We start from the raw sequence: 13,952 nt of genomic DNA, 5'->3' as shown, positions 1-13,952 counted from the left end.
TATCAGAGACATATCATTTACAAGTCAGTCTGTATTTGAGACAAAAATGCAACTGAAGTTTTGATAGGAAACTAAGAGCACAAGAGCTAATGAGCCAAGATGACAAAAAGTATTATTTCCACTGGCTAAATGGACGGTCACCCAACTGCTGCTTTGCAATTTTCCCTGTTTAGCTATTTTGATAAAATTTAGGCTAGCAATAGAAGACATACACTGTATGATACAGGTCATAAATGTAGTCCATTCAAGAACAAGCATGCAAGTGACAGGGCATAGACATGTCTTCTTTAGCTGGTAGTAAGAATGGTAATAAATACACCTACATTTGTGTACCCTGAATTTCCTCAAAATGTACTTAGTTTTGCAAATATGAATGACATGAAAACCTTATAGACACTGAAATTGGACTGTAATTTCAACTACATTTCCAACTGAAATCACATTCTCCTTACTGCACTGAATTGATCTAATAAATCCAGTCCATCATAAGCAGAAAAGCAGAATTAAGTTTCATCAACAGAAGAACAAAATCCATCTATTCCAGACCAATAGAAAAAGTTTTTTCAATGCACATTCATTCAAAATATGACTCTGAATTTCAATTTTAAGTAGACCAAGCTACAAATTTAAAAAAAAAATAATGTCAAGTGCATGACGAAGTTCAAAGGTCTCTTGGTGGTGCTATGTGCACAATAATACTTTTGCTGTGTAATGATGAATTTACAGTTGTCTATTTATTATGAAATGCAGGATAAATTCAATTACTTGTTTCTGGTAGTGTATTCCTTTATTATTAAACATTAAGTAGGAAAATGAAATGAGTATATAATAAAATGCTTACTACATTTGTATTGGAAAATATGAATTTATTTGTTGGAGTAATACTTCACTCTCAAGGTCATGCAGTGTTATCAGAAAAACTTGTTCATATTTTCTGATACAAATGCAGTAACCTGTAAGTACAATTAACTTTGACCATGCAATACTCACCTGTTATTATTGCATGTTTTCTTTTCCTTTGTCACTCTGATGTCCTTCAGTCTTGGTCCATCTCACAGAAGGAATACATCCTGATGTTTAGAAGTGAACTAAGGTATAAGACTGTTATCAAGTTGATTTTATTTGAGGCCTCAAAGTACTAATTAGACAAAGGAATAGTGTGCATGGATTTGGGACTAATGTTAGAAAAAGCATGCAGCAAGGTTCGTGTGCTGGTCTGGAAATCTAGACAACATCTAAAATGTGACAATTGCTTTTCCAAGTCTTGAAAATGTCTGAGAAAACTGAAAATTGACTAAAAATCTTGAATAAGTCTTAAACTTTTGTTATTATGGAAACTGGTAACATGTCAGCTTTTTTGCATTTAGGAGAAGTTGTGATTTATGGTTAAAATCTAGTAGTCATTTTTCATCTCTTTACGTTTTACTCACAATATTTAAGTACTTTAGATCAATAAAAATAAATTTGTCACATTGATGGGTCTGGAAAATTGTATTTTTTGATCTGGAAAATGTCTAACTTTTCATATAAAAAATTTGTGTCAGGAACCCTGATGTAAGTATTACCTAAACAAAATTAGCTTTACCTGCGTAAAGACTAAAAGTTTGTCAAAAACCAATGAGCAGATTTACATAAAGTTTAAAAGGACTTGTCATGCAAGCAAGCATTTTAATAATTTTGCACTCTATGACAGTTTACCTTCAGATGTGAGCAGTGATCCTAAACAATAGAAACATCACTATTACTAAAAACAGAAAAGGCTTTAAAAGAGTTTCTGAACAAAACTGGTGAATTGAATTTGACCTGATGTATCATTAGTCATTATAGCATAGAATGGTTAGAATTTTACAAAGGCTGCTTAGCCACTATAAGATGTGGTCACAGCCACATAAGTAACAAAAAAGCAACAACAAAAAGAAACAAAAACAAAACTGCTGAACAGAATTTGATTATATTTATCACAAAGTACCTTAGCATTGTGAACTGTAAGACTTGCAAATAGTGCTAATATCCAGTCAAGTATGGCCATCACCATTATTAGGAAAGGCTTAGAACAGCTTATTTTCCAAAACATGTAAATATGACCAAACTTGACTGCAAGCATCCAGACTAATTATTGTTGATTTGCCATCAGAAGAACCCACTGTTTTTGACAATAGAGAAACCTTGAAATAACTATTAGAAACAACAACAAAAATTTCATTCAAAGGTTGGCACTTGGATATATTTAATTGAAGAATTCTGATTTAGACAGAACAATATGACATGCAATCACACTTTTATGTGAGATTAATTGATAATCAATCTTTGGAATAGGGGAAGCAACAGGAGGAACAATTTTTTGCCAGAAAGAATAATATTATACATAGGATTATTATTTGAGAACTATTGCAATCCCCATAGAATAAATTCTGTGAATCATAAAATTTGTATTTGCCTTAGTAGATATAGTTGGTACAAGGATACAGTTTACCTACATGTTGCAGGAAGCTTTACTGCATTCCTCATTCAAAGAGTTACAGAAGGTAACACAATTAATTAATATCATTAAGTCATCTTTCATTCTGTTTATTGTCCAGCATTGATAGGTCTATATCTTGATGCACTATTCCCTAGGTAAATGTAGAATGAGCCCTAATTCATTCTGTTTATTGTCCAGCATTGATAGGTCTATATCATGATGCACTATTGCTTGGGTAAATATAGAATGAGCTCTAATTCATTCTGTTTATTGTCCGGCATTGATAGGTCTATATCATGATGTACTATTGCCTGGGTAAATATAGAATGAGCCCTAATTCATTCTGTTTATTGTCTGGCATTGATAGGTCGATATCATGATGCACTATTGCTTGGGTAAATATAGAATGAGCCCTAATTCATTCTGTTTATTGTCTGGCATTGATAGGTCGATATCATGATGCACTATTGCTTGGGTAAATATAGAATGAGCCCTAATTCATTCTGTTTATTGTCTGGCATTGATAGGTCGATATCATGATGCACTATTGCTTGGGTAAATATAGAATGAGCCCTAATTCATTCTGTTTATTGTCCGGCATTGATAGGTCTATATCATGATGTACTGTTGCCTGGGTAAATGTAGAATGAGCCCTAATTCATTCTGTTTATTGTCCGGCATTGATAGGTCTATATCATGATGTACTATTGCCTGGGTAAATGTAGAATGAGCCCTAATTCATTCTGTTTATTGTCCGGCATTGATAGGTCTATATCATGATGTACTATTGCCTGGGTAAATATAGAATGAGCCCTAATTCATTCTGTTTATTGTCTGGCATTGATAGGTCTATATCATGATGTACTATTGCCTGGGTAAATATAGAATGAGCCCTAATTCATTCTGTTTATTGTCTGGCATTGATAGGTCTATATCATGATGTACTATTGCCTGGGTAAATGTAGAATGAGCCCTAATTCATTCTGTTTATTGTCCAGCATTGATAGGTCTATATCATGATGTACTATTGCTTGGGTAAATATAGAATGAGCCCTAATTCATTCTGTTTATTGTCCGGCATTGGTAGGTCTATATCATGATGCACTATTGCTTGGGTAAATGTAGAATGAGCCCTAATTCATTCTGTTTATTGTCCGGCATTGGTAGGTCTATATCATGATGCACTATTGCTTGGGTAAATGTAGAATGAGCCCTAATTCATTCTGTTTATTGTCCGGCATTGGTAGGTCTATATCATGATGTACTATTGCTTGGGTAAATATAAAATGAGCCCTAATTCATTCTGTTTATTGTCCGGCATTGATAGGTCTATATCATGATGTACTATTGCCTGGGTAAATGTAGAATGAGCCCTAATTCATTCTGTTTTTTGTCCGGCATTGATAGGTCTATATCATGATGTACTATTGCCTGGGTAAATGTAGAATGAGCCCTAATTCATTCTGTTTATTGTCTGGCATTGATAGGTCTATATCATGATGTACAATTGCCTGGGTAAATGTAGAATGAGCCCTAATTCATTCTGTTTATTGTCCGGCATTGGTAGGTCTATATCATGATGTACTATTGCCTGGGTAAATGTAGAATGAGCCCTAATTCATTCTGTTTATTGTCCGGCATTGGTAGGTCTATATCATGATGTACTATTGCCTGGGTAAATATAGAATGAGCCCTAATTCATTCTGTTTATTGTCCAGCAGTGATAGGTCTATATCATGATGTACTATTGCCTGGGTAAATGTAGAATGAGCCCTAATTCATTCTGTTTATTGTCTGGCATTGATAGGTCTATATCATGATGTACTATTGCCTGGGTAAATGTAGAATGAGCCCTAATTCATTCTGTTTATTGTCCGGCATTGGTAGGTCTATATCATGATGTACTATTGCCTGGGTAAATGTAGAATGAGCCCTAATTCATTCTGTTTATTGTCCAGCATTGATAGGTCTATATCATGATGCACTATTGCCTTGGTAAATATAGAATGAGCCCTAATTCATTCTGTTTATTGTCCAGCATTGATAGGTCTATATCATGATGTACTATTGCCTGGGTAAATGTAGAATGAGCTCTAATTCATTCTGTTTATTGTCCGGCATTGATAGGTCGATATCATGATGTACTATTGCCTGGGTAAATGTAGAATGAGCCCTAATTCATTCTGTTTATTGTCCGGCATTGATAGGTCGATATCATGATGTACTATTGCCTGGGTAAATGTAGAATGAGCCCTAATTCATTCTGTTTATTGTCTGGCATTGATAGGTCTATATCATGATGTACTATTGCCTGGGTAAATGTAGAATGAGCCCTAATTCATTCTGTTTTTTGTCCGGCATTGGTAGGTCTATATCATGATGTACTATTGCTTGGGTAAATATAGAATGAGCCCTAATTCATTCTGTTTATTGTCCGGCATTGATAGGTCTATATCATGATGTACTATTGCCTGGGTAAATGTAGAATGAGCCCTAATTCATTCTGTTTATTGTCCAGCATTGATAGGTCTATATCATGATGTACTATTGCCTGGGTAAATACAGAATGAGCCCTAATTCATTCTGTTTATTGTCTGGCATTGATAGGTCTATATCATGATGTACTATTGCCTGGGTAAATGTAGAATTAGCCCTAATTCATTCTGTTTATTGTCCAGCATTGATAGGTCTATATCATGATGTACTATTGCCTGGGTAAATATAGAATGAGCCCTAATTCATTCTGTTTATTGTCCAGCATTGATAGGTCTATATCATGATGTACTATTGCCTGGGTAAATATAGAATGAGCCCTAATTCATTCTGTTTATTGTCCAGCATTGATAGGTCTATATCATGATGTACTATTGCCTGGGTAAATGTAGAATGAGCCCTAATTCATTCTGTTTATTGTCCAGCATTGATAGGTCTATATCATGATGTACTATTGCCTGGGTAAATGTAGAATTAGCCCTAATTCATTCTGTTTATTGTCCGGCATTGGTAGGTCTATATCATGATGTACTATTGCCTGGGTAAATGTAGAATGAGCCCTAATTCATTCTGTTTATTGTCCGGCATTGATAGGTCTATATCATGATGTACTATTGCCTGGGTAAATGTAGAATGAGCCCTAATTCATTCTGTTTATTGTCTGGCATTGATAGGTCTATATCATGATGTACTATTGCTTGGGTAAATATAGAATGAGCCCTAATTCATTCTGTTTATTGTCTGGCATTGATAGGTCTATATCATGATGTACTATTGCCTGGGTAAATATAGAATGAGCCCTAATTCATTCTGTTTATTGTCCAGCATTGATAGGTCTATATCATGATGTACTATTGCCTGGGTAAATATAGAATGAGCCCTAATTCATTCTGTTTTTTGTCCGGCATTGGTAGGTCTATATCATGATGTACTATTGCTTGGGTAAATGTAGAATGAGCCCTAATTCATTCTGTTTTTTGTCCGGCATTGGTAGGTCTATATCATGATGTACTATTGCTTGGGTAAATATAGAATGAGCCCTAATTCATTCTGTTTATTGTCCAGCACTGATAGGTCTATGTCATGATGTACTATTGCATGGGTAAATGTAGAATGAGCCCTAATTCATTCTGTTTATTGTCTGGCATTGATAGGTCTATATCATGATGTACTATTGCCTGGGTAAATGTAGAATGAGCCCTAATTCATTCTGTTTATTGTCCGGCATTGGTAGGTCTATATCATGATGTACTATTGCCTGGGTAAATGTAGAATGAGCCCTAATTCATTCTGTTTATTGTCCAGCATTGATAGGTCTATATCATGATGTACTATTGCCTGGGTAAATGTAGAATGAGCCCTAATTCATTCTGTTTATTGTCTGGCATTGGTAGGTCTATATCATGATGTACTATTGCCTGGGTAAATATAGAATGAGCCCTAATTCATTCTGTTTATTGTCCAGCATTGATAGGTCTATATCATGATGTACTATTGCCTGGGTAAATATAGAATGAGCCCTAATTCATTCTGTTTATTGTCTGGCATTGATAGGTCTATATCATGATGTACTATTGCCTGGGTAAATATAGAATGAGCCCTAATTCATTCTGTTTATTGTCCAGCATTGATAGGTCTATATCATGATGTACTATTGCCTGGGTAAATGTAGAATGAGCCCTAATTCATTCTGTTTATTGTCCAGCATTGATAGGTCTATATCATGATGTACTATTGCCTGGGTAAATATAGAATGAGCCCTAATTCATTCTGTTTATTGTCTGGCATTGGTAGGTCTATATCATGATGTACTATTGCCTGGGTAAATATAGAATGAGCCCTAATTCATTCTGTTTATTGTCTGGCATTGATAGGTCTATATCATGATGTACTATTGCCTGGGTAAATATAGAATGAGCCCTAATTCATTCTGTTTATTGTCCGGCATTGATAGGTCGATATCATGATGCACTATTGCTTGGGTAAATATAGAATGAGCCCTAATTCATTCTGTTTATTGTCTGGCATTGATAGGTCTATATCATGATGTACTATTGCCTGGGTGAACATAGAATGAGCCCTAATTCATTCTGTTTATTGTCCGGCATTGATAGGTCTATATCATGATGCACTATTGCCTGGGTAAATGTAGAATGAGCCCTAATTCATTCTGTTTATTGTCCGGCATTGATAGGTCTATATCATGATGTACTATTGCCTGGGTAAATGTAGAATGAGCCCTAATTCATTCTGTTTATTGTCCGGCATTGATAGGTCTATATCATGATGTACTATTGCCTGGGTAAATATAGAATGAGCCCTAATTCATTCTGTTTATTGTCCGGCATTGATAGGGCTATATCATGATGCACTATTGCCTGGGTAAATGTAGAATGAGCCCTAATTCATTCTGTTTATTGTCTGGCATTGATAGGTCTATATCATGATGTACTATTGCCTGGGTAAATATAGAATGAGCCCTAATTCATTCTGCATTTTCTTCTTCAACAAGAAGAATGTTTTTCATTTCAGGTTAGTTGTTTTAAATGCAATATGAATATTATGTGTTTGTGTTAGCTTGCATCCATATCTTTCCTACAATTTGCAAGAGTTCTGATATAAATAAATTTTTCAAAATTATTTTATACTTCTGGTCAAATCAGCATGCATTGAATATTCTCAATTTATGATTACAAAAACTTAGATTTCCAAATTATCTGCCATGGATTATCCAATTTCCACCTACTATTGACATAATGGTCATTTTATCCTGTACCATGACTAATCACACTGAATTAGCACAATTTTCTGTGTTTGTATTTTTCTTTAATTTACTTAGATTGTCTTAAAAATGTATAATAACAGTCTTTATGAAGCATTAGGCTAATTAAGATTTTTGCATGATGTTCAATAATTCTTCCAGTAACTGGATTGAGAGTGCTGAAAAATTTTTGTTTTTTGTTGTTGTTGCTTCCAATGATAGAGTTCTGCTGTGATTTTATATGTAGATGCTTTTATATAAAATTATTCTCAACACACAGACACACACACATGCACACTTGTACACACACACACACACATAAATACATGTATACTTTTATATAAAAGTATTCTCAATAGATATATATGTACCTCAGGTCAGAGCAAGACCACAGACTATCAAATAAAATTTAAATGCAAGATCAATTTACATTTGAATCTGAATTTGAGGAAAGCAGTAGGCCAAATGCAAGCTTTATCATCATTTGTCCTTATACATGACTTGAATACTTTGCATTTAAAAAGAATATAAGATGGAAAGAAACAGATAATTATTAATGCCTGCAAATTCTTTTGGCCAGTAGAAAACATCAGTCCCCATATTCATCACTTTAAGTACATATTATTATTGCTTTGTAACTAGTCATAACCCACAGCTGAATAGTTTTATGTACATATTCATCACTTTAAGTACATATTATTATTGTTTTGTAACTAGTCATAACCCACAGCTGAATAGTTTTATGTACATATTCATCACTTTAAGTACATATTATTATTGTTTTGTACTAGTCATAACCCACAGCTGAATAGTTCTATGTACATATTCATCACTTTAAGTACATATTATTATTGCTTTGTAACTAGTCATAACCCACAGCTGAATAGTTTTATGTACATATTCATCACTTTAAGTACATATTATTATTGTTTTGTAACTAGTCATAACCCACAGCTGAATAGTTTTATGTACATATTCATCACTTTAAGTACATATTATTATTGCTTTGTACTAGTCATAACCCACAGCTGAATAGTTTTATGTACATATTCATCACTTTAAGTACATATTATTATTGCTTTGTAACTAGTCATAACCCACAGCTGAATAGTTTTATGTACATATTCATCACTTTAAGTACATATTATTATTGCTTTGTAACTAGTCATAACCCACAGCTGAATAGTTTTATGTACATATTCATCACTTTAAGTACATATTATTATTGCTTTGTAACTAGTCATAACCCACAGCTGAATAGTTTTATGTACATATTCATCACTTTAAGTACATATTATTATTGCTTTGTAACTAGTCATAACCCACAGCTGAATAGTTTTATGTACATATTCATCACTTTAAGTACATATTATTATTGCTTTGTAACTAGTCATAACCCACAGCTGAATAGTTTTATGTACATATTCATCACTTTAAGTACATATTATTATTGCTTTGTAACTAGTCATAACCCACAGCTGAATAGTTCTATGTACATATTCATCACTTTAAGTACATATTATTATTGCTTTGTAACTAGTCATAACCCACAGCTGAATAGTTCTATGTACATATTCATCACTTTAAGTACATATTATTATTGCTTTGTAACTAGTCATAACCCACAGCTGAATAGTTTTATGTACATATTCATCACTTTAAGTACATATTATTATTGTTTTGTAACTAGTCATAACCCACAGCTGAATAGTTTTATGTACATATTCATCACTTTAAGTACATATTATTATTGCTTTGTAACTAGTCATAACCCACAGCTGAATAGTTTTATGTACATATTCATCACTTTAAGTACATATTATTATTGCTTTGTAACTAGTCATAACCCACAGCTGAATAGTTTTATGTACATATTCATCACTTTAAGTACATATTATTATTGCTTTGTAACTAGTCATAACCCACAGCTGAATAGTTTTATGTACATATTCATCACTTTAAGTACATATTATTATTGTTTTGTAACTAGTCATAACCCACAGCTGAATAGTTTTATGTACATATTCATCACTTTAAGTACATATTATTATTGTTTTGTACTAGTCATAACCCACAGCTGAATAGTTCTATGTACATATTCATCACTTTAAGTACATATTATTATTGCTTTGTAACTAGTCATAACCCACAGCTGAATAGTTTTATGTACATATTCATCACTTTAAGTACATATTATTATTGCTTTGTAACTAGTCATAACCCACAGCTGAATAGTTTTATGTACATATTCATCACTTTAAGTACATATTATTATTGCTTTGTAACTAGTCATAACCCACAGCTGAATAGTTTTATGTACATATTCATCACTTTAAGTACATATTATTATTGCTTTGTAACTAGTCATAACCCACAGCTGAATAGTTTTATGTACATATTCATCACTTTAAGTACATATTATTATTGTTTTGTACTAGTCATAACCCACAGCTGAATAGTTCTATGTACATATTCATCACTTTAAGTACATATTATTATTGTTTTGTAATGGACATGAACCACAATTGAATTTCTCTTTGTGTATATTTACCAACAGACCTTCAAACATGTGCCACAATAAATGTAAATTGTAATCCATGTAGTGACATAATGTCAGGTATTGCCTGAATATAAATCATTGCTTGTTAATTTGAGGAGTCCATTTACTTCATATTGATGTTATTGATCCATATGCTTCTGTCTTAAAGACAGTTTTGCATCAGAATAGTAATTTGTCTTTGTTAAAAGAAGGTTGTCTATCATGAAGAAGGATGCTAGCTATGAAGCAAAATAGCAAATTAATGGCTTCATTTCATGAATTTAGATAGGAGATTCTTTCCCAGCCATGTTAAGCTTGTGACCTCTGAGGTGACGGTTCTCTTTGTTACTGCTAATGATCCTTCCCAGGTATCTAATATGTCCAGTGTGTGCTATTGTTAGTGATCCTTGCCAGGGATCTATTTATGTCCAGTGTGTGCTATTGCTAGTGATCCTTGCCAGGGATCTTTTTATGTCCAGTGTGTGCTATTGCTAGTGATCCTTGCCAGGGTTTATGGTAGCCCCCCTCTGCCAGAATTGTAAGAAGCACTATTTAAATTATCAAAAAATTAATTTAATAGATCTCAAACTAGAAAAGTATAAAAAGTGCTACTCAGTTGCAACTTTTATAATGAAGCTAATAAAAGATTTATGCAAATTAAAGTATAATTATAAAGAGGACTAACTTGAAGACAAATTATGTCACTAATTTACAGTAATTTTTGACTTCTGTATGTTTGAATCATCTCTTGATAAATCTGCACATTTAGCACACACTAGACATACATAGATTCCTGGCAAAGATCACTTGCAATAGCACACACTAGACATAAATAGATCCCTGGCAAGGATCACTAGCAATAGCACACACTTGACATAAATAGATCCCTGGCAAGGATCACTAGCAATGGCACACACTGGACATAAATAGATCCCTACTATTTTAACTCCAGGATTCCATAGGAGAATCAAAAAACATTGTCCTGGTATCCTGGTTACTACATTGGCTTCAACCAGACTTTCGTTGTACAGATTTGCTTGGATTACATTGTATGGCATAATCTTTCTTCAATATCTGGAGGAACACATGTAGAATCATTTAATACAGCAATTACAGATCTGAGTCCAAATACATTACATTACTTCAGAACATATACATTCAAATTGAAAGGAAATGGAAAACTGGCAGATGAGGTGATTTCTGGAAAAAAACATTTGCAGGTTAGAGATCAGGAACAAACCCTTTTTTCCCCACATTAGATCTTAGTTTACCATTCATAAACCCCACACATGGCCATATTTACCAGGCAAAAACAAATGAATTCAAATGACAGTTTTGTTAACTTTACATGTCAGATGTTGCATATAATGTATCAATAATTATTATGTGTAGTTTGGTCATTATCTTTTTCAAGTTGCTTAAACACCAATAACACAAGACAATATAGGTGTCAATGGTTATCTTTCAGACTTATTCAAAATAATTTAAATTTGTTTTAATAAATTCAGCAGTAATATCTCTCCAGCTGGTCTGTCCATTCCACACAATAAATGCAGATATTGTGTTTAGTAATCTGTACTTGCATGCTCTGGTCTGCAGATTCTCCTCTCTGTTATCTGCATTGATGGATTCCAGACTGTGTTGGGTAGCCACATAATATTGCCTTTAAATATGTTTTTGGTAGTGCTTCTGCAAAGATGTAAGTTCTCAAAGGCAATAAGATATGATGTCATGTAACCAATTTTGCACTTGTTAATCAGAAATCTTTGCTACAGTGCAATATTTGGCTTTCAAACATCTTAATCTGAAATCACTGATTTCTGTTAAATCATACCATGTGATTGCCTGCCATCTTGGTTCCACTAGTTAAAAATGGAATTATCTCTGGTGCACATATGTTCATGCTCTTGCATGCCTTCAGTTCTAAACCTGTTTTGCAGTGGAATAGCTTATGACAGGTGAAAAATATATTTAATTTATAGGGTGATGATTCAATTTGCTGTTGATGTCTTGCCCTCAGTTCATTTTGTTTGTAGGAGTGGTATTAGTACTAATATGCATATACATCTTTTCAGGATGGGCAGAACCCACAAATCCTGGTCTACCCATAATGACTATTGTTGGAGGGTCAGGTGGTGGTGTTGTTGTCGTCTTAGCCTTATTAATACTTGTTTTGACACTGTTGTTAAGAAGACAGACTTCATCATATGGTGGGTATTATCACTGAGTTCTAAAATTAAAAATAATAATTATAAAAATATTCATATTCTTTGTTTTGATAAATTAATATTGCTAATATCCCATAAGCCTTTGCATTTGCTCTATTGTACAGATAAACACAATTTACAGCAATAAGAAAGTAAATGTTGAAAGCAAACAAAGAACTGCATTTGGCATACAAATTTTGTGACTTTTTACTGGAGTCATTTATACAGAGCAGATATATGCCATCATGTCAGCAGTTGTCATGCACATGACAAGCTGACAAAAAAATGAAGCAGAACCTTAAATTACTTGCATGTGTTCTATGAATAAATTTGATTCCATTTTCCATGCCATTCCCATATCAACCCTCATACCAATCCCCATATTGTGTATGGCATATGAATGCATTTAATACCATCCTCCAATTCCCATATTGTGTATGGCATATGAATGCATTTAATACCATCCTCCAATCCCCATATAGTGTATGGCATATGAATGCATTTAATACCATCCTCCAATCCCCATATTGTGTATGGCATATGAATGCATTTAATACCATCGTCCAATTCCCATATTGTGTATGGCATATGAATGCATTTAATAACATCCTCCAATCCTCATATTGTGTATGGCATATGAATGCATCTCCATATTATGTATGGCATATGAATGCATTTAATACCATCCTTCAATCCCCATATTGTGTATGGCATATGAATGCATTTAATACCATCCTCCAATCCCCATATTGTGTATGGCATATGAATGCATTTGATACCATCCTCCAATCCCCATATTGTGTATGGCATATGAATGCATCTCCATATTATGTATGGCATATGAATGCATTTAATACCATCCTTCAATCCCCATATTGTGTATGGCATATGAATGCATTTAATACCATCCTCCAATCCCCATATTGTGTATGGCATATGAATGCATTTGACACCATCCTCCAATCATCTGTTTAAACTTTTGATTAATTTGTTCACTGGTCATGTGCATCTAACCATTGCTGTTCAAAATGAACCCTCATTTCAATCTCCATGGCAATCCCAATTCAACCCCTATACCAATCCTCATACTAATCCCCATGCCAACCACCATACCAACCCTCATTTCAATCTCTATACCTACCCTTATACCATTCCTCATGCCAATCCCAATTCAACCCTCATACCAGTTCCATACCAATCATCATACCAATCCCATACCAATCCCCATGTCAATCCCATACCTAAAGTCCATTCCACAATACACATCTTTCTTTCTTCAGAACTAGGATGTCAACTTAAGCCTCTACCACAGAGACAAAATTCATTTAAGTAGAAAAGGAACCTCTCAACTGCTGAGAAATATAAACATGTATGCCCCCATTTTCAGGCACTATAATGAAGAGTACTGTCTCTAATGCGGAGAAACTGGGCATGTGACACAGGTACGCTGTCATGGCAGATTGAGTGCTTCAGATGCCATAAATGTGGACA

At 33.8% G+C, this 13,952-nt stretch overlaps 1 protein-coding gene across 3 annotated transcripts in view; it reads left to right on the top strand.

Annotated features, from left to right (window-relative positions):
• LOC149802456 (immunoglobulin superfamily member 10-like) overlaps positions 1-13,952 on the top strand; it is a 163,232-nt gene that overhangs the window by 110,518 nt on the left and 38,762 nt on the right. For all 3 annotated transcript variants that reach the window (XM_089951690.1, XM_089951689.1, XM_089951688.1), the window contains one exon: positions 12,330-12,464. In XM_089951690.1, the coding sequence (XP_089807816.1) occupies positions 12,330-12,464 (135 nt within the window). The remainder of the gene's footprint in view (positions 1-12,329; positions 12,465-13,952) is intronic.

This window comes from Sinohyriopsis cumingii, chromosome 3, assembly GCF_028554795.1.
Source record: "Sinohyriopsis cumingii isolate HCF-2022 chromosome 3, ASM2855479v2, whole genome shotgun sequence".
Lineage (NCBI taxonomy): Eukaryota > Metazoa > Mollusca > Bivalvia > Unionida > Unionidae > Sinohyriopsis > Sinohyriopsis cumingii.
The sequence above is the reverse complement of the archived record's forward strand: the minus strand, read 5'-3'. Positions and strand labels throughout refer to the sequence as shown.